The sequence below is a fragment of the Paramormyrops kingsleyae genome, chromosome 12, assembly GCF_048594095.1.
Source record: "Paramormyrops kingsleyae isolate MSU_618 chromosome 12, PKINGS_0.4, whole genome shotgun sequence".
Taxonomy (NCBI): domain Eukaryota; kingdom Metazoa; phylum Chordata; class Actinopteri; order Osteoglossiformes; family Mormyridae; genus Paramormyrops; species Paramormyrops kingsleyae.
Window position 1 is genome coordinate 23,096,493 of NC_132808.1, and position 22,642 is coordinate 23,119,134.

Consider the following 22,642-nt stretch of genomic DNA (forward strand, 5'->3'; position numbering starts at 1 on the left):
TGAAATTGTAGTAACTATCCGTGACAGACGAGGAAGTTACTGCTGCCAACTAACTGTAGATATTTTTTTCGCTCATAGGTTTTATAATATGTATGTATGTATGTGTGTGTGAGAGAAAACTTTTGGTAGTTGGTTATTAGTATACTTTTGCCGACTAAGTTACAAAAAAGTACTTTTTTGTTTTTAGATTTAAATTTTGTTTAGAGTTGTGAGCTGTAGTATTCACGTGACCAAATCTAAACTTATCAGCCGTAATTACCACGTAAATCTCAGTGTAATTTAATACCTCAAATGTCTTCTTGCACTTACGATATCTATGTAGTTTGTTATAATGACCGTGTTCATATAGTTTCTGTTTTAGTAAGGTCGTATTTGCTGAAATACGCCTCGATGTGCGTGAAATTGTGTGCTGCTGTTATTAATCGTATGATTAATGTGGCACTCTCTTCCGGTTCCAGTTTTTTAGCTGTCGATCTATTTTTGTTGTGGTAAGGATATCTCCGTGGCCGGAAGAAAACACTAATGGATGATTATCTGCCTCTATATAAGGTTTTGTTTAGTGTCGTTTTTGCGTAGTTTTATTCATAGTGGAGTTTGACACGAAGAATTGAATCAAGAACCGCATCTCTCTCTCGTACAGTAGTTGACAGCTATCCCTCCGCTTAATAATTCTGGCAAAACAAATCTGCGGGTTTCACTCGAAAATAACACTGCAGATGTTATTTCCATTCAGAGTGCAGTCTACTACGCCAGGCACCCACGCTGCTAGTACTTTGTGAAAATATCCCTTTAATCTCCGCTCCACAGACCAGATGCTTTGAGAAAATTCAAAGTTAAGTTTCAAATGCCCTTAGATCAGGGCTATTCATTCACGGTCCTTAATGAAGGCCGAAATCCTGCTGATTTTCCAGCCTTCCTTTACCTGTGAGCCAGGTGTGAAGCCTCTGTGCACAATCAGACTCAGTAATTCTTAAACTAACTACCAGGGAGAACCGAAAACAAGGCCTGGATTTGCAATCAAGGTCCAGATTCGAAGAGCCCTGCCTTAGACGGACGCACATGTTAAATAGGGCCGTGCAAGAACTTTTCAAGGGCCGAGGGGTGTTCCACCAAGTGCAATTTCTCAGCTAGGTTAACTTAAGCTTACTTTAGGTAAGGAGCATTTCTATTGTACTCAGGCGAGGGTTTGGGGTTTGACTCCCAGGGAGCTGTCACCATTCCCTCTACGTTGCTCTGCATAAAAACATAGGATTAATGAATAATATGCTTCTGCGCCAGTCCTGATCAACTGAGCTTCAGTGGTCAAGTGTGTGGACCTAAATAAAACACACATCCCTATTTGTCTCCTTCCAACACAGCTGATTTATGAACCCTCTCTCTGGGGACTCGTGTTTACTTTCTCCTTTAAATACCACATATGTTTTTATTTCTTCTCAAGTGTTTCCTGTTCTTTTCACACTGTTCTTTTCACACTAACATTAAATTTCTTAATGTTAACTGCAGTCCCATCGGTCCCTGGTGTCATTTCAGTTTAGCATCTGTCAGCTTGTAATCCATCCTTCCACCTCTGATTGCTTATCAAGCACAGGGTCGTGATGCCGGTCTGCAGTCTATTCCAGAGAAAGGTAGGAGACCACCCTACGCAGAATATCAGTCTACTGATTTCTGCCTAATAAATATTAATGTCAATAAATGGAATATGAAAAATATTTCTTTCAAATTGTCATATTGCCACAATAGAGCATTTCCTTAACAATTAAACTATTATATAATTATATACTTTTTTTTAAAAGTTCAAGAGGACCCTAACACTGACTAGAACAAAACAAACATTACATGGTAATCTAGTAATGCATTGCCAAAAAAGTATCTTGGTGATTATCAACCAGGCAACATTGAAATTAATAGTTAAATTAATCAAAAATTTATGGGGGAAAGCTTTTATTGTCATGCCGGATGGGAGTCAATGGATGTTAAATATCTATGTGAGAGATTGAATGTGTATTGCAAAGAGTAGAAAGAATGAATAATAACATTTAATGAGTTCACACTGAAGTGATATTATATGTGCAATATAAAAGCAATAAATTCTTACCAATGATTCTTCAATTGCTTGCACAGTAAGGCATGATTGAAAATAACGACGTAATTCTGTCGGACTATGATTTTTCTATGCACAGCACTAAAAATCCAACCAACATCATGGAATAATACGAAAAATAGAAAGTAGGTAGAGATGGATCTGTGTTTATGAGTTTCAAATCACTTTATTTTCATGTTAAACATGAGATCAGCTCCAGTGGAATGTTCTGGTCATACAGGGATCAGTTTTATACACAAGAATTGCTTTATATAGATAAACAGTCTGCAAAACCTTAAGAATTGATGCATAGTTCAGAGAATTCAAAAGTGGCATGCTGAAGTTAAAGGTAACCAAAAGAACTGGAGTTTTTCTGTCTCATTCTTTTGACTATAGAGGGAGGGTTAAAATGTGGATCAAACTATGCATTGAGGTTTCAGAAACTTCAGGGTGGACGTTACCACTTACCATTTCTTGTCTTGCAAACAATAATATGTTATAAAGAATAAAATAAGCTTTGGTAGTGAAAGAAAGAGTGAGATTGCAGATACAGGCAACGGAAATGAGTTTCCTTTGCAGGGTGTGTGGCTTCAGCCTTAGAGAGCTTGGACATTCGGGAGGAGCTCGAAGGAGAGCCGCTGCTCCTCTGCATAGAAAGGAGCCAGCTGAGCTACCAGCGGTTTGGGTATCTGACTGACATTGCAATGCATGAAATATTAATGTGGCCGGAGGCAGATATAATGTGTTTAAATTGTTCTGTGCAGATAAAATCGTTTAGTCCCTGACAGCAGCAAAAACTCCTTGCGCTCATTGAGCAGTCTTTGAATTATGATTACTTTCATTGTGCTGTTTCATACAATCTCAGTGTTACAAATTAGAAATACCCCAAATTAAAAAAGTCATCAGCATGAAGAAAGTATAATCTAAAGGTTTATTGGTGAGTCATAAAAGCCTTGAAAGAGTCTCTTTAGTCACTTCCCCCATTTTCCCTGGAGTAGAAAACTATATCATGGAGAATAATATCATGAAGTGGGAGCAGAATAATTAAACTATCCATTTTTTTAAGATATCTTGGAACCACAACATGTGGTGCCCAATGAAAGCCGGGCCTAATTCTGGGTCTTGAAAGCCCATTGGTGGAAAACTGATAATGGACAGCTTTTCGGCAGGTGGCCAACAGATAAAAATCCAGTCATGAGTATATTAAGATATTTTTCATATTGAAAATGGTCCTTTAGCTGAGAAATAAACTTAATACATCATGAATATATTATTGTTTATTAATGTAAAGTGTATAGGATGTTTTAATCTTGGTTTCTACTATATTTATATATTTACATGTTGCTGCACCACACACCATCCAAAAAAAAAACTAACCACAAAGGAACTCAAAGCCTTATTCTTTTGGTCCAAAGTCAGACACCTTATACTTTAGGAGACACGGCCAACCAGGCCTCACCTCTATGTCTTAGGGATTTTGAATATTATACATTGAACTGATTGAAGTCCAGGGAGCTGTTTTAATTTATTTGCATGAATGTGTTTCCCAAGTAAACAGAACAATGATAATAATTCATTTGAGTACCAAATTTATGTAATCATCAGACAGATAATACTTTTTTTTTTAAAATATTGTTGTTGGGTAGGACTTGGGGAGCTTTTGTTTTAACTTAATCTTTCATAGCCTACAGACAATTCGTAATGGCAGTTTTAAATATAAATCTTGAAAGCTTAATAAGATTTTCAGTTCCACTGCTTCTACAGACTCAAGACAGGCCTATACACTAGTGGGCAAAATTGTGGAAAGGCTTAGCATTTTAGGCATTACACTTTAAAAATTACTGCACGAATATTGCAGGTAATGTTTATAAACAATCAAAGAATGTTACAAACATTATATATCGGACGATGAAATGAGTAACTGGACCAACAGTTGAGTAAAGTTCTGTGCTCTAAAAATTGGAGGTGTTTTCACAATTGTGGCCACTAGTGTATAGCTGAAATTGCTAGGACTTATTCAATATACCGGCTATATAATATAGGTGAAATGGAGTCTGACTGAGTAATATTACTCTCCAAGGTTTAAATTACATCCCCGAATAATCTATGTGTATGGTTCTTAGACACCTCTGTGTCAAGTGGGTTTTGTTAAAGAATTAAGTAAATTGGTCTCTCTGAATGTCCTATAGTGTGTAATGGGGGGGGGGGTGTACCCCTAATATTTAATTTGGCTTCATTTGTCCCCCTATAAATAGAACTTTGCCTTTAAATTATTATATTAAGTTCAGCCCCCCAACAATACAAAATTCTCTACTACGCCATTGGTGTGGGTCCTATGTTTGACTGACATCCTGTCCTGGTGTTACCTTGTACTGCATGAAACAAAAAAGTGCTCTATTAGCTTTTCATACAAAATAGAATCAGTACTGATTGCCCTTATAGTTTTTCTTTAGAACACCTTCATCAGGAGGACCTGAGAAATCTCAACAGATAAAATGGTGCTTTTGTGACCTGATTAGCAATAAAGTCCTGCCGTATGGTGTATTTTGAAGCATCATAGTTTAATCTGACTACACATTATGGTTGAACCCCTGTGTTTGCCTTCCGTTTTTATTAATTAGCTTTGGCTCTGATCTAATTGATGATGTACTGATAACTGCATATCTTGGCTGCTTTTTGTTTGTGTTAAACTGACACTGATACCTACTTCACAAGCCCACGTTTCTTTGTTTAAACGCAGGTGGAACTCGACCTGGTTTTGCTGCTCGGGGATGATGCTGGTTTAGTCTCGCGCTTCGGGGAGGACGGGCAGGGCAGGATGCTCCATCCCCCTGCAGCTGACTTGGAGAAAGTACCGATCGTGCGCCTTCCCTCTGCCTCTGCAAGGATTCGACACCCTCCTGCGACAGGAAAGGGACTGCCTGCATGTCAGAGAAAGGAAGAAAGTACCATAAGTGCGTGTCTTTTTCCGAGCAAGAGAATGAACGAAGGCGCAAAGAGGACAGCGGGGCAGTGGAGGCACGTTACATGAAGTCAGTGAAAACGGCACGAGAGTCTTCAGGATACTATCAGTATCATATGTAAGTATTGACCAATACTCGCAAACACTTGAAAAACACTCCAGCGTTTAATATATATATTTTTTAACTTAAACAACTTTATTAATATTAACATTGCCATAAGTAAATTTAAATTTTTGAAATATACTTTTGAATATATAATATTAGTTTAAAGGAAAAGCAATACAGATCATTATATAAACATTCTGAAAATGAAGTGTAAGTAGTGATGTGTTAACGGCTTTATCTTGTCTTTTAGCGCCACCCAGTGGTTACTTATTTATTGATTTATTTAAATAAATATAATATTATTCTGTTTTATTTAACACTAAAGACAAAAACGCTTGTTTTAAATGTTTTTTCTTAAATGTTACTTTTATCAGAACAACGGATTTTTTGTTTATTGCATTGAGGTATGAGTGGCTTCGTATAAATGTAACTTGAAGCTGAAGTGAAATAAGCAGGTTTTCTGCGCGGTGACAATGATACTCAGACGGCGAAGATACGAGATCTGTAGCTGCTTTCAACAAACGGAAAGACAATTATACTTTTATTGTCAGTATGTCACACAATACGTAGATGAATTAGTTCAAAGTAAAAAAAGATATTTACGTGAACAAGTTTAGCTAATTTAACGCAATCATATTAAATCGATACAGAAGACCGGATCTTTATTAACAGCAGTGTGAACTTTAAAATTCAAAGTAATTTTAAGACCTGCACGTATAAATTTACGAATCGCAAATTATTTCGGTGTTGCTGTGTGGGACATATCAACTGCCGAGAAAGAATATTAATTAACCAATTGGATAAGCAGCCATCACCAGAATATTATGAACATTACATTTCATGTTCATCTGATTTTGCAATCAGCATTAAAAAACGCTGCCGAAACACACATTCCTGTAACTTGCTTTTAACTTAAATAAATAAAATAAAGTAATTGTAAGACTCAGCACTCTGTTATTAACCTGCATGTAAAGTAGGTTTATATTAGCTTGCATTTGTAATAATGATATTGCCAGTATTTTGCGGGGTATAGGACTGCCTTCCTGTCCATGACTTAATGACATAAACGTTCGGTCCGCTTTTGGGATTACGCCTGAAGAAAGACTGAGAAAGACGCTGTCAGAATGGAAGAGGATGGGCTCTCACGTATGTAATAAGTGTCAAAGTGATTTATCCGCTGTTTGATTCTAAATGCTGGAGATATACCCAGTAATAGTAATCGTGTTTATGGAAAATAGCGTGCTGGATGGGCAAATTGCAGGCGTATGTGTATAATGGACATGTGGACTGCGGGAGCCGGGTGCTGTGATTTCCAGCCTGTATTTGATTTGCAGCAATGTGGCGTTTGCTTCCAGCTTCACTGTCTCTGTTCATTTGTCGGTTGGCTCCTGAAGCGTCTGTCACGTTTGTAGGCTGTGTGAAAAACCTGCGTCCTAACTGCCGCTACGTGGAATTGACTGTTTCTCTCCTTTTGTACTATCCGTTTTTTCCAGGGTGTGTGAATTACCATTGCTTAATATTGACTAAGTATTTCTCTCCTTTTGTACCTGTCATGTTTTCCTGGTGTATACAAATGAGCGCCATAACTGCCGCTGCTTATAATTGACCATTTTTCTCAATTTGTAGGCTGCCTGTCATATTTTCACGGTGTGCGCAAATGGGCGCCCTAACCGACTTTGTCTTCATGTCGTTTCATGCTAACCCTTGGGGTACAACGTCAGGCTTAACTTAACCGTTATGCGTTACAGTGAGAGAAACCCAGAGGTGGAGATTTCAGGTCCAGACCAAGATTTTGTTTCAACCAACCAGTTCAGTATAAAGGGTCACAGTCACGGAGTACTCAACTCGCTGGTTGAAACAAAATTTTGGTCTGGATTTGTACTCTATGGACCTTAAATCTCCACCTCTGGAGAAACCACACTTCCTGCTTTGGGTTACTGACAGTGCATGATTAACCCTTCGACAGTCTTGCCAACTTTAGTCAGCTAACTGGAATGAGATTTTCAATGTAAGACAAGTCTGCACACACATGCACACGCATTTACACGTGTGTAACAGTTTTATCACCTTGTAAAGAGTCTTTAGGGTTTGCAAACTACCCCAACACTTTTGATGTAGCTAATTTTAGGTTTATAATACAGATGTCTAAACGTGTTCTTGGGAGGACCAGACATTTGTTGACTATTGCTTCACGGGATTCCCTTTGATTAATTAATCCAAAACTACAACTAAATGTAGAACTTCTTCAATATTACAAATAGCTGTAAAATTTAAGATCTTCAAATGAAAAATATACAAATCATATGCATCAACCATGACTGTGAAATAATTAGATGCCCCACATCAATAGTGAAAGCAAGATAATTTATATATTTATGTGCACAAGTTATTTATATCTGTTGATTTAACCAAATCTGTCTCAAAATACACCCAGTGAGTTTGTTGACCCTGTAGTGTATTTCTTACCAGGGTTGATAATGATCATCATAACATTTTGAAAAGCAAACCCAAAATTCCATCTGTATTCCCTCCTTGACGTTTAGGGTTGTGAATATGACTGTTGCGTTTACATGTGACAGTCTGTTGAAAAGGCAAAAAAGCTGCCAACAGACTGTGAAAATGAACACTAAGGTCTGCATGATGTTGAAACGTATGACGCTGCCCTTGGAACACAAAAATGGATGATGAGAAAGCAATTATTCAAGAAGCGTCTTTCTGGCCTGACTTATCACTTAGAAGCAGTTACTGTAATGAGACCTGGTTCAGATAACTGTGTTTTATTATTCAGTAGGACAATCAGCAGCCCTGCAGCATCCACTTGGTAACAGTATATTGCATAAATCCTAGCAATCTAAGTTAGTGGCCCCAACTCTGTGATGCAGCGAATATCAAGCAATTAAAGCAGGCTGTTTCTGTATCGCCGTGTTTTTTTGGCCCACTTGGGTACTCATCCACAGCTGGCTACCTGAATCTAATGAATTTCACAAATTAACGTCTTCACTATCTTATCCTGAAACCCAGGGTTTATTTTTTCATATGACGCATTCCATTGTTTTGCATTAACTTACATGTATGTGTATTCCTTGTACTGATAACCTAGCGGACAGTCGGTGATGCCGGAAGATTGTAAAAAACGGCCTTTATTAAAGCTATAGCCTCGGCTGTTATTTCTCATGAGAATAGATAGGGGAATTTCAGTTGCTGACTTCATTCCAGTTAATGAAACACTTTTATCTTGTGATTATACTTTGAGTTGTGACAATGTGCTACTCATTAACTATGGTGAAAGTTCATTTATTGAATCTATGGCTCCAGTTTAATCTATGTCCAGTTAGATCCAGGACAGTATATGTTTTTAATTAAAGAAACTCTTCATTGCTAATTTTACCAAAGATGATGGGCGAATATATATCTGGATTATGACCAAATTAATTTATGGACCTTTGGGAGGATAAATCCCATTGTAGATGTATGTAATGTCTTAAAAAATTAGGTAATCGATGTCTTAAATCTGGAGAAATATATAGGAGACCAACAAATGTGTAACTCTTGTAAGAAACTTGCCATGATAGATTAGATGTTGAAAGCAGCTATCAGTACCATTGAGTAGAAGTAAACAGTAATTTTATAGATAGCCTTGTGTGTGTAATACCTCTCTTATGTTTGATATCTCTATTGCAATTGTATCCACCTTGCTGAGTGTGTAAATCTGGGCACTTGGCACAGAAATCATCCTTCTATTGTTGCAATTTCCAGCAGGGAAGTGTCATCTGTCGCGTTTCATTAAAATGCGATTAAAGGCCACGCCGGTACATGCCATCCGCAGGGCATCCTCACTACGCATCCATCTCTCGCTGACGTGTGATGGGAAGGAAGAACTTTCTACTGTGTGGGGAGAAAAACGGAGAATGCTTTGAGTAGTTGCTGGATGTAGATGTATGAAAGCAGCATTGAAAGCAAGCTGGTTTGCTTGTCCCATTGCATCCTAAAGTGCATGGAAGGCTGCTTTTGAACACGGAGTAATAAAGGTCTGGTAATTAGGTAGAAATGGCAAAGGGCACCTATATCGAACGGCACTGGTTTTTCAGTTCATTTTGGCCACATGATTTTACAACTGTACTCCTATAGCAATGGCTAATTTCAGTCCCAGTTCTGTGGGCTCCCCTAGGATGAGCATGGACCCCCCTACGCAGCGTCGTCTCACCGTGATGCGGGAGAAAGGACGGCGGCAGGCGGTGCGAGGGCCTGCCTTCATGTTCAACAACCGAGGGTCTAGCCTCACCTCATGGGAGGAGCGCTTTCTGGAGGCGGCCGAGTACGGGAACATTCCCGTGGTGCGCAAGATGCTGGAGGAGACGCGGGCACCCAACGTGAACTGTGTGGACTACATGGGCCAGAATGCACTGCAGTTGGCGGTGGGCAATGAGCACCTGGAGGTGACGGAGCTGCTGCTGAAGTGCGACAACTTGGCTCGCATCGGTGACGCCCTCCTGTTGGCCATCAGCAAGGGCTACGTCAGGATCGTAGAGGCCATCCTCAACCACCCGTCGTTCACCGCTGGCGAGCGCCTGACGCGCAGCCCCTGCGAGCTGCAAGACGACGACTTCTACTCGTATGACGAGGACGGCACCCGTTTCTCGCCCGACATCACGCCCGTCATCCTTGCCGCCCATTGCCAGAAGTACGAGGTGGTGCACATGCTGCTGACCAAGGGGGCTCGTATCGAGCGGCCGCACGACTACTTCTGCAAGTGCGCCGAGTGCGCCGAGAAGCAGCGCAAGGACTCCTTCAGCCACTCACGCTCCCGCATCAACGCCTACCGCGGGCTGGCCAGCCCTGCCTACCTCTCCCTGTCAAGCGAGGATCCCATCCTAACTGCCCTGGAGCTCAGCAATGAGCTCGCCAAGCTGGCCAACATTGAGAAGGAATTCAAGGTAGGTTCACAGATTGAATCGATGCATTTACTGTTGTTCTCTTGATGTGGCGCGCAACCCATGATTTAGCTCATAGCGGACAGTCTACGGCGACCTCGGTATGGCATCTGCTGTGGACAGTACCATCTTGATTAGGGTGTTTGTCGACAGGCTAGGGTACCTAATCACTATTGCGTAACGTATACCCCTGTCGCCACCAGGACAAACAGAACCACAGGAGAATCAACTTAGCTGCTTCCGCCTGGTAATTACAGTTGATTACTTAATTGCGCTAACATTGATTAAGACTTCTGCGTCACACTTACTAATAATCTCATTACTGCAAGTGGACGCTGGGTTCTGCATTCACTGGCAGGTGCTCAACCCGTCGATATAAAGCACAAAGAACAATATTTCAGATTTTAGGTTGTGCTGCTTTTTAAGATCTTTTATCAGCCATATCTGGAACATTTTCTGTCATTTTTTGTTGATAAAAGACAGATTGTTCAGTAATTTGTGAATAATAATTGCCTTACTCTCTGATCAGATATTGAGAGCTAACTTCACATACAAAGCTACAGTTACTTTTCTGTGAGCTTGACTGATTGCCATGCGGGAACATCAATCCAACAGTCTCGTCGTTTAAATACTGTTAGCTTTCATTCAATTCCAGTCTCGTTTTTGGAACGTCTCTTGTACGTCCCCCCACGTTGCGAAAGTCGTGAATGGAAGGTTATTTTTGGCATGGTCAGCTTGTTTGAACAGCAGTCAACGGCCCACGCTGTGGATCTAATGATAAGATTGACCAGCGGGGGACGGTGACGTTAAATTTCACCTTCTTTTCTGTTAATGTTGAGGTCTACTCTCTTTCAGAGATTGAGGGTGCAGGACAGAGCACCCAAGGTCTACTGAGTTCTCTGACTCTAGTTTTCTGAATTAGGTACAAAGGTGAAGCTAAAGGAATAGTTTGGAGATTTGGTTTGAGAGGTAATGGAGTCTTCCAACGTAATTTGCAAGGCACATTGCCTGCATCTTGTAAATGTGTTTATCAGTCTGTAAGTACTGAGCGAGACCAACTCCCCCAGAAAATGGAGCTTAAGTGTTTGCATTCAGAAATTATTAAAGAGTTTTCAGTCAGCCAAAATACCTTGAAAACGCACTCTCTAAATTCTGAGTTTCCATACTCGTTTCACTTGTGACTTCATTTTTGCAACCATTTAGATGATGTTCAGAGTGGTGACTCAAGCGGAGAATTTTTTGTCAGTGCCTACAAATAATAGAGACACTTCACAGATCCTGATCACAGCATCGTTACCCCATCAGCACCTCCTTTGACTGTTCTGGTTACACGAGGTAGATGGGAGAGATTCTCCCAGTCCTTGGTCTTAAAGCAAAAGAATTCACAAAAATTCTAAATGTTGATCTGGTGGTTTAATTTTGCTTTGTTGCACAACACTTAAAAAGTGCTTTGAGATCAGGAACAAAGATTCAGGGCTTTTAAATGGTCGAGTATAAATAGATATCCAGATGATACCTGCAGATAATCAAAGGTTTCCTCCTCAGGCTTATTCCACCTTTTATGTTACCCTGTTATGCTTTGTGTCTTTAGCGTTTCCATTAGCAAGCTGTAACACGTTAAGTGTGTGTTTTTTCTTTAATTACCATAAGGAATTTATCCTGCAGGTGGTAATAGTGCAGATGTACTTTGTTTTTTTCTCTGTGTAACAGCTAAAGAGTAAGTCTGTAGTAAAGAGACACTGCGGCAGGACTCTTAAAGTAACAGATTCTGCATATTTCCATTATTTTACTTAGGGACTGCATTCACCCAAAGAAAGAAGTTTTACCAATTCATACATTTGGATATTTCATCATAAATTCTATAGCAGAGTCGCTTGAACTAGCAACCTTCTGGACGTAATAGCTGCAGACGTAATTCCTGTGCCTCTTGCTAATCCATTGTTAGTGACTGCAGTCCTTGCAGGTTGTGTGATTGCAAACCTTTCGTTGATTTTTAAGCCGCACAGCTTCATAAGTGCTGTTATTGAGTTTTTCTCAGGGGGTATCAGAGACTTACTGCGTCATATTTTACCCATTCTTGGATGTGTACAAATTATAATATGAGATTTAGATGAAGATTTAATGTATTTAAATGGACCATTATATAATTCCTAACATATCCCCAGTAATTTTGTGAATTATTATTTTTTAATATTTATCATATTGTTAACATTCTATGACCCATTATAAGAGGAAGCAACTAAGCACTGGGTAGGGTACAAAGATCATTTTTTGAGGCTTTAACTGGTATGCCATCTTCCATGCCACACCTATTCCATACATCACTGTAACTGCTTAATCCCAACTGGGGTCGCAGGGGGGGACCGGAGCCTATCCTGGGGACAAGGGGCGCGGGTGGGAATCAACCCTGGGTGGGCACCAAAATGGTGCAGGGTGCACATGCTCACACTGCCAACTTAGAATTGCCAATTAACCTACCATGCATGCTTTTGGACTATGGGAAGAAATTGGAGCCCCCAATGGAAAACCACGTGAAGACGGGGAAAGCATGTGAGCTCCACACAGGAAGGTCTTACGCCTGAGCTGGGGACTGAACCGAGAACTTTCTTGCTGTGAGGCAGCAACGCTAACCACTGCACGGCCCCCATGCCACCCCTCCCCTGTTGGGCTTATTTGTGTCTGTAATTTTGTCCCAAGAAAGACCTTTACGATTCATTGCACATACTGTTCCACTGGTGCAGCATTCAGAAGTTCATTCTGAATTTAGAAAACACATTTAGAAAAGCTGGGCACTAGTGCAATAACAAGCTAGAGAGAGCAATCTGACTCAAATTTCAGTGAGGGATCATTGGTTCGACAACAGATTCCTCTCTTTCAAGAAATGAACAAAAAGCCCCCCAGTGGAACTTGATGTGAGATTTTCCCCCAACTGTTCTTGCTGCAGCTGTCAGGAAGAGGCTGTACAGTATTGGTTACATTGATCAATCAATGCAATTAATCCGAAATAGGATTAGTAGGGAACAGGGAGAAAAATAGAGAAGCTACTTGCGTCGATGCTTGCATTCTGCTTCTGAATAAACATCACCCAGTTTCTGAAACTGCTTAACACCATTATTTGGCAAATATGCTGTTTTCACTTTTATAGATACAGTTACAGGTGTTCGGTATGTATGTTAAATACAGATCTGACTGTTGTTGACAGTTAAAAAAAATGGAAACACTGGAAAGAAAATATTAAAGGGACCAAAATGTTGGGAGAAAATAATTAACTGCCTAATATTATTTGTATTTCTAAAGGGCTGTAAATATTCGGTAAATGTTTAAATTGTTTTCCGGGGTTACAGATTTAATTTAAGATCTTTAGAGGCTCTGTATATGTTGAAAACCACCCCTAAACTGTCAATTAACACAATAAACTAAACAATTCAGAAGCAGCGTAAAAGGGACTTTGCTGGTGGTTGTTCACAAATGCAAAGGCATCCAGATCGCCGGTTTTACAGGCCCTAACAAGCCCTTCTGCACCCTCTGCACAGAATGACTACCACAAGCTGTCCATGCAGTGCAAGGACTTCGTGGTGGGGGTGCTGGACCTGTGCCGGGACACGGAGGAAGTGGAGGCCATCCTGAACGGGGACGTGAGCGCGGAGCTAGAAGAGGGGCAGACGCACCGGGCCCTGCTGAGCCGTGTCAAGCTGGCCATAAAGTATGAGGTGAAGAAGGTAATAGCTACAGGTGGTCCTGTTCATTGAGGTCCCCCATGGTAATTTTTTTACACACATGGGCTTCCTCAAGTCACTTTTGCCAAGCGATCGAGTTTGCCAGCCCAAAGGGGCAATGCTAGAGATTTTAGACCCCATCACATTGGCCCCCCAACCCAGATCAATAGAGTTATGTTCCAAAATTTTTCAACACCCCCCATCCCCCAGCTAACAGGGAACGTTTCTTGAACTTTAGCCAATGTTATGTGAAAGTCTTCTTGAAATTGGTAGAGAGCATCCATGCTGTAACATAAATGGAAAGTTACACCCACATTTTACATCCCTGCAATTAATGGTGAAAAATATTGCTTTTTAATAATATTGTTTCATATTGTTTGAGGCTGTTCAGCCTCAAACCCATGACCGCTGAGGTGTAAAGCGACAATGGTACCCAGTGCCCTTCCGCTGTGTTTGTTTCTATTAGCCTTAGTTGCATTAGTGGATGTAGTACTGGGATAACATTCTGCGAACATCAGGAAAACAGCAGACTTTGAACATTTCTATATCTTAATCGTAACTTATGGTAAACTACCTCAGAAAAATTGTTAGCGGGGCCTTTACAACACTCCTGCCAGGCCACACCCCCCTCTAGACAATTTAAGATAAAGCACCAATCACAAATTTTACTGTCATATTGCATTGTGGGTATTTTAATCTCTGGTCCCTCTGGGCCAGACTCAATAATGCAATGCACTGTGAGGTGCTGAAAGCTGCAGAAATAGCTGCAGGGGAGGATGTCTCAGAAATATAGTCCTCTGACAGAGGGTGGCCCTTTAAGGCGGTCGCCGAGCCAGTTACAAATGTGCCTGTTCATCATAAGCCTCTGGGCATGGAGATATTAAGGCTGGAAGCTGGTTTGCATACAGGAAGAACTTGAGACCACGATATATCTCAATTAAACTGACCTGCTTGCTTAACGTGTGCGGGCTTGCCAAATGTGTAGGCGACCTCTTAGGCATTAAGGCACAACGACAGAGATGCTAACCAAGAACAGCAGTGGCAGTCAATCTCTCAGACGGCGTGGCTGACCGCACGCTCTCCCCAGTGAGAGTGTCAGGCTTTAATCTCCATATTTGGCAGCAGAATCACAGGGTACGCTTCAAACGGCGGAGCTCACGCTGATATCCTTTGGACTAGCAAATGAGAGTCACCTTTCAGAAGCACTGTGGCCGTCCGACTGTTTACCAAATGCTGGCTTTTCCGCTGCACGTCATGCTCTGTTAAAATGCTGTGCAGGAAGGCCCAGTTAATTAGTCGATGTTTAAGTATAGCTATACTTACTGATCTGCATTTATGAAAGAAGATCGCCTCTATTAGGGAGAATGGACTTCTTTAATTATTAACCCCTTGGATAATTATACTCAGAGATGCAGAAATGCACATTCACCTATAAAAGTGATATGTGCAGCAATCAATTGTTGTAACGGTGCAAATCTGTACGTATTTTATGTGCATTTGCATCGATATGACAAGAAATTTTAACCTTTATATCGTAATTTCTACTGCATTTGCGGTATAAAGGTTAAAATGCATGGTCATTTATTCTCATAGCAGCACACATGCACATAAAATACGTTTGCGCTGTTACAACAATTGATTGCTGCATGTATCACTTTTAAAGGTGAATGCGGTCATGCGTACCAGTTATTTGCATCCCTGATTATACCCTTAACTCAGTTCCAGGTTTGAAATCTTATTATCATGTTACTAAACCTGATTGGCAGACCTGACTCTGAATTTGATTAGTGGTTTTGATTGAGAAACACTTTGTCTGACTCACCATGTCTATGAAAGCACCTTAAGACACTGAGTCATTGTTCATGGTTCTTTGGGATGAATTAGACTAGGAGTGTCAGACTCCAGTCCTGGGGGGCCGGAGTCCAGCACATTTTTGGGTTTCCACTCATTTAACAAACCTGATTCAACTCCTATCACACAGCTCTTGCACTGAATCATTTGTGGTGGAACAGGGAAAGAACTAAGCTACACGGGGCTCCGTCCCCACAGGATTGGAGTTTGACACCCCTGAATTAAAGGATTTGGTTTCCTGTGATGGTTCTGTGCTGAAGGCACATCGCTGACCGACTGCACGGTGCCCTTAGGCCTTTTCACACAGTCGCATGTCACCCCTCCTTGCATGGTGGCCTTCATGAAATGCACTCAGGTGATGGATCACTGTTGTCCCCCCCCCCCAACAGTTTGTGGCCCACCCCAACTGCCAGCAGCAGCTGCTGTCCATTTGGTACGAGAACCTGGCCGGCTTGCGGGAGCAGGCCATTGCCATCAAGTGCCTGGTGGTCCTGGTCGTGGCCCTAGGGCTGCCTCTACTTGCCGTCGGCTATTGGTTTGCGCCATGCAGCAGGGTAAGACGCCCCCACCCCCGTTCGCTCCTCTCAAAATGCCACCTGGTCATTGGTTACACAATTTCAGACATCCCACCTTTCCCAGAAGTGCCGGGAAATTGACAGCAGCTCCCCGACTCCCATGAATGATGTCCTGGAAATCTACCATTCCTCTATTCAGCGGTGTTAAATACGATACGATACGTTACGATACGATACGAAACAATATGACACGATACAACTTCATTGTCATTCATGGACTGAAATTCTTATTGCATCCCTGGGTGGCTCATTTAAGACAAAGACATAACCATATATGTAGCAAAATTTCAAGAAGCTTTCAAGAAGTTTTATCGCTGCAGCCCCCGCCTCACCTAGATGTTGCACCATGATATACGGTATTTTGACGGCATTTTAAAAAGCAGCGATATTTCGATATTTCCCGATAAAATTTGCTGCCGGGGAATTACCGTAATACCTCTAAAGTCCAACAAGCACGCCCTGCTCCCGGTTGGCCCTCATCCGCCTCCATGAAATCGTCTTGCCTAAGGTGGGATGTCTGCAGTTTGACCACCACCTACCCACTATCAGGAACTGTAACGGCTACACAGAGCACTAAGGAGCTCCTCTCTCCCCGATCCCTGACCTCCATGTTCGTATTCCTCACCGCCTAGCTGGGCAGCATCCTCCGCAGCCCTTTCATGAAATTCGTGGCCCATGCTGCCTCCTTCATCATCTTCCTGTGCCTGCTGGTGTTCAACGCCTCCGACCGCTTCGAGGGCATCAGCACGCTGCCCAACATCACCGTCACCGACTACCCCAAGCAGATCTTCAGGGTGAAGACCACCCGCTTCAGCTGGACCGAGATGCTCATCATAGTGTGGGTCGCAGGTATCATACCTCTATCGTGTGTCATGTGCCATGTGACCTTGTGGCGCAATGGCAGCGTGTCTGATCAGAAGGTTGCGTGTTCAAATCACGTCGGAGTCAGTTGTAACTTTTCTCAAGAACTTCCGCCTGGGGTCAAGGCAATATTAATAATAAAACTTTATAGTTTCATAAAACATTTCTCACTGCTTCCCTTATATCATGAAGCATTGGAGGACCATCAATATAGCGCTCTAAGGCAAATGAAAAACAGAAACGTCATAAATTTGTATGAATCTGTCACACAACTTTAATCATTCTCCGACTGTTTTAATATTTGGAACCATTCCCATTTTATAAAGGGCAATTAATATTCTGAGATTATTCTAAATTCTAATTTCTAATTCTAATTCTAATTTACAATGTTTGTCATTTTGAAAACTCAAAGGCCTTGTCTCTGCCCAGTTGAATGCTTGAAGTTATATAATTTGAAATAAGCAGCGGTTCTTGTTTTGTGTTTGCTCCTTTGTGCTGATATCAACTGGAAGCCGCTGTGATCCTGGGAACTGTAGATATCTTATCACAAAAGCAGTAATTATTTCTGATTTCACAGCAGTTTGCTTACTTTGAGTAGGTTAGCTTTTCTTCATGACTGCTGTGTGGGTTCTGTTTGTACCCACCATTTATATATATTCATTGTCATGCTACTGCTTTGTGAATACATGCTGATTCAAGTTTGGATGGTATCAAAGTAGGGCTTTGTGAGTTTTGATTTTAAATCAGAATTTCGACCTGCAGGGGGGGGCAAACCTGATCCACGGATGGCCGTTGTGGGTGCAGGTTTTTGGGAAGACCTCCCATTCCCTCCATGGAGCAGGTTTCACACCCCTGATATACTGTATCATAAGAATCACTCATTGCTATGACGACAGGAGTTGAGAGAAAACTAGGTACAGCAAGATTGAAATGAACTGGAAAGTATTTGTATTAATAACACAGTTCGTTAAAGTATGTATGGTTTTAGCCTTAAACTCAGTATTCTCAATAGGATACTTTCCATTATTGACCTGCTGTTTTATTCAAACACAGGAGATTATTGTAATACAACGGCTTTTAAAATGATTAATGTAAATGTGGAAACAGGAAGTTATCTTGGAGCAGGTCGTGTGGCTGGCTTGATTCCACCCACTCGTTGTTTGTACATTAGGAAGCATGTTGTTGCTCATTTTGTCTCAATAAGCGTCAGTGTTAAATTGACATTGTGATCTGCAGTATCGCTGGCATCGGGCGACGGGTCATTAAGGAGAATTTTTTCACGGACCCTGCAGCAGAAACACAATCACAGCTTGATCGGATGCAAAAGGCTGGCCCATACATTTCGGGGTTCCTTGGCAACTTGGGAAACTTCACATTTGGCAAATTTGATTTCAAAAGCTAATTTTATACAATAACATAAAAAACTAATTTTAAAAAAACATAAAAACTTAAAAAAAAACCCCAGTAATATGGAAACAAACATGCTCCTGCAGGCCAAGCATGTTTTAAAGGTGTCGTGACCATTTAAAGATACATTTCAGAGTAATGTGAACATGAAGTGTCATTATGACACAACTTCATTGACAGTTTGATCCATAGAAATCTCATACATTTTAATTAATTTTAAGGGTTCAACACCTGGCCCTCCTCGAGACTATAGAAGGACCTTTTCAGATTACAGTATCTGCCCTTAACGTTTGTGTGTTACAAAGAACAGATTAGGTGATTTAACCGGGGGTGCAGTGGGTTGCAATTGCACCCCCTACTGGTCAGATGAAAATGCTCTTTGATCATACAGTATCAAGTTCAATACAATTATATTGTAAATTTGTATTTGAAAATGTAGCTAATGTGTAATAATAATGTATTGTAAATGTATATACCACTTTTTTCCAAATTTATGGTTGGTTGTCTCATCTTATACACCCTGAGAAAAAAGTCTAGAGTCAACTATGGAGGCTTATTCTGCCTACAAGGGTCCAAAAGTTCATTCAGGTTCACTCACCATTACAAAGAGCTCTCAGGTCTCAGGCTGCTGGCTTCATGTTCATTCCCATTGATCTATTCTGTGGAAATGAAAAACTAATTTATTCATGAGTACAGCAATATATGCTGGTGATTGATATAGCCCCTCTGCTCCAGTCATTTTCTTTTATTTGACAAATTAACAGCTGTTTTATGTTGCTGCGAAGATTACAGACCTGGTTATTCCTACCACTGCAGTGACAGACATTTAATTAGCTAATTTAGGGTATAGGGTTAGTGTAGCATAGATTTTAATCAGTCATTGTAAGTCAGCAACAGGTAACTATCAGCGGGGACTGCCATTTAAATGGTTCACAGAGTTTTTGAACTTTATTTCCAACAAAAAAAAAAAAAAAAAAATGACTGAAACACACGAGGCTGCAGGGAATCTCAGCAGTGCAGCTCTAGGGTGACGTGGCAGATTCAGGCACGTGTCGACGTGATGTGTGGCGTCCCTGTGGGAGAAAGACCAACCATCGTAGGTGTTTATTAGCAGGACCAGTGGATCTAGTCAGAGAAGCTGCCAGTGCACTTCATCACACTCCAGCGACAAGGTCATTTCTTCCGGAAAGACAGTTTTGACAGTCCTGGTGATGTAATTACCACCTCGGCTCTTTGTAAACGTGTAATCCCTTTGAATTATCAGTGTTCATTTCTATCCCTTTTAGGGTTAGCCTTTTTAAGGGTAACATTATACGTCAAGTCATGTGAGCGTTACAGTCTTACCATCTATACACTGTGGCACGAAATATTATTTCCTCGGGACCATGGTGTGACATACAAACAGGAAATGACAAGGGGAGGGTTTTCACAGAATTTAAAATGCAAAAACACAAGGCAGTGCTAAACAGGCTGGTTGGTTTATATGCAGTGCAATGTGTATGTAAACAATAGATATAGCAGCAAAAATAAAAAATAATAAGTGAATATGACCAGTGCCAGTGGGAGGGGGGGGGTGTCAGTATTTCTCAGGAGTAGGTCGGGGGTAAGATGGGAAGCAGGATATTTAGTGTCCTGACATCTTCGGGGAGAAGCTATTGCTGAGCCTTGCAATAATCACTGGTGTCATGCTGAGTGTAAATCCACTTTACATGACAGCAAAATCAAACACTGATCATCACTCGAGGCTTTTAAGAGCAGTGCATTGAGTGGTGGGGGGGTGGGGGCCGCAGACTGCACTCCTCAAGCTGCCTTTCCCTCGGTCGCTTCAGAATCACAACACGCTGTGAGGTTCCGGCTCTGCCCCGCTGGTCCCATGACCTTTACTAACCCTATCGCAACATGGCCCAAAATAGACATGGGCTCTGAATTCATTAACTTTTTAAAATTTGGGTGTTAAATTTACACAGAGGTGTTAGCAACAGTTAAAAAGCATTTAAAATATTTTTAAATAGTCAAGATTTTAACATTTTGTTACGATAGTAATAGTCTAATAGCACCTTTTCTTAATTAAATGGATGTTTCTTTACTAAAAGCAGTAAAGGTGCTTGTCAGTGCTCTTGATTACAAGGTTGCATAATTTATTTTAATAATTACAGGCAGGGGTGCCCCCCCCCCCAACACAGACCAATCCAATCCAATTATCTTCCAGATTTAAAAGGGCCCCTGTGACTCAGTGGCCCTTGGAATCCTCCTAATCACCCCCCCCCCCCCCCATTTACAGCACCCCTGATTACAATTAATGGACAGATTTCGCCTGGCATGCGTTCATGTTTTGTCCATGTATACAACTGGATATTTACTAAAGTAACATATGCTAAGTAACTTCCTTTGATGTACAAAAGCAGGGCTTCTCTGCTGACACCAAATGCAGGTTCCTCTGTCTGACTGCCAATCTGCCTGTTGCTTCTGCTTCACTGCTGACACTGGTTCTGCTTCACTGCTGACATCAGCCTCAGGTCCCTCCATCTGACCCCCATTCTGCCTGCTGCTATTGCTTCACTCCTGACACTGCTTCTGCTTCACTGCTGACATCAGCTGCAGTTCCTTTCTCTCTGACCCCCATTCTGCCAGCTGCTTCTGCTTCACTGTTAACACCAGCTGCAGGTCCCTCTCTCTGACCGCTGATCTGCCTGCTGCTTTTGCAGGAATGATGTGGTCAGAGTGCAAGGAGCTGTGGAGCGAGGGGCCCAGGGAGTACATCCTGCAGCTGTGGAACGTTCTGGACTTCGGCATGCTCTCCATCTTCATCGCCGCCTTCACTGCACGGCTCTTCGCCTTCTTGCAGGCCAGCAGGGCCCAGCGTTACGTGAACGAGAAGGTTCACGCTGATGATCTCTCCCTAGTCACTCTGCCACCAGATGTTGAGTACTTCACTTATGGTAACGTGTTTGCCACTGGCTTCAGCTCTGTAAACAACACTGAACATGATCTAAAAACAACTTAAATCTAGTCATGGAGTCCAGCCATTGCTGGATCATTGCACAATAACTATAAAATAACTCTTAACTTTAAGAAAAAGTCTTACATTAAAAGCAATAAAATGTGTACTGTTTTCAGTTAAAAACACAGGACCTCAAACCCTAAGTTCCCTTTGTACCCTGTAAAACAGGGCTTCCTAACTCCCAGTGCTGAGGGCTTTTTGGGGGACTTGGTTAAGTTCCAAAAATATACTATGTATTTTCAATTATTTATGACTCCTCGTATTTGTGTGTTCTGTTCACATCTGAAAAAGACTATTTATGGTAGTTTCTACTTGCATACCCACAATGCACTGCTGTCGTTTGCACAGTTAGCATACCTCAGGCATATGTCACCTCTTTTCTGCAGCAAGGGACAAGTGGCTGCCCTCAGACCCCCAGCTGATCTCGGAGGGGCTATATGCCATCGCCGTAGTGCTCAGCTTCTCCCGCATCGCCTACATTCTGCCCGCCAACGAGAGCTTCGGCCCGCTACAGATCTCCCTGGGCCGCACCGTCAAGGACATCTTCAAGTTCATGGTCCTCTTCATCATGGTCTTCCTGGCCTTCATGTTCGGCATGTTCATCCTTTATTCCTACTACCTGGGGGCCAAGGTCAACTCTGCCTTTACCACGTGAGTGTGTGCAGACACCCTTCTAATTGTATGCTTCAACTTGATAGGGTCTGTAAAATGTAGAATGAAAATTAAAATCTGGTGCCTTGTGCCACAAGAATCCAATGACACCCCAACCTGCAGGTTCCTATATCTTCCTGAGACCCAAGGAAAAAAGTGTCCTTCAATTTTAGGTTATTTGTCTTTGGATAAAATAAGACATCTTACAATTTCGATTTTTTTCAAATTTATTTTTATTTTTAATTTCACAGCATGTCCTCTTTAGTGTACAACAGGAATAAATATGTTTCCTTACATCAGTGAAAAGATAGATGCAAAAACAACAAGTCCACTACAATGGACATAAATGAATGGGTGGGGTCTCAGGCGGCTATGTAAAGAAAGTTTATAGAGTCAATCACAATTGGTTGGAGACAATGAATTCTGCATGATTTCCACATGCACTAGTACTATTACTGTAACTGAATGTTGCCAGTATACATGAGTGAAGAAAATCTGGGA

At 41.5% G+C, this 22,642-nt stretch overlaps 1 protein-coding gene across 13 annotated transcripts in view; it reads left to right on the forward strand.

Annotated features, from left to right (window-relative positions):
- The window catches only part of trpc3 (transient receptor potential cation channel, subfamily C, member 3), a 25,371-nt gene continuing 2,729 nt past the window's right edge, over positions 1–22,642 (forward strand). The window contains exons 1-10 of one of the 13 annotated variants that reach the window (XM_072697731.1): positions 5–55; positions 1,531–1,625; positions 2,660–2,765; positions 4,821–5,160; positions 9,299–10,082; positions 13,613–13,798; positions 16,036–16,200; positions 16,854–17,070; positions 21,195–21,428; positions 21,877–22,141. In XM_072697731.1, coding sequence (XP_072553832.1) covers positions 5,006–5,160; positions 9,299–10,082; positions 13,613–13,798; positions 16,036–16,200; positions 16,854–17,070; positions 21,195–21,428; positions 21,877–22,141 — 2,006 coding nt within the window. In that variant the 5' untranslated portion in view covers positions 5–55; positions 1,531–1,625; positions 2,660–2,765; positions 4,821–5,005. The other 12 variants (XM_072697732.1, XM_072697733.1, XM_023795979.2 and 9 more) reach the window with 12 other exon arrangements.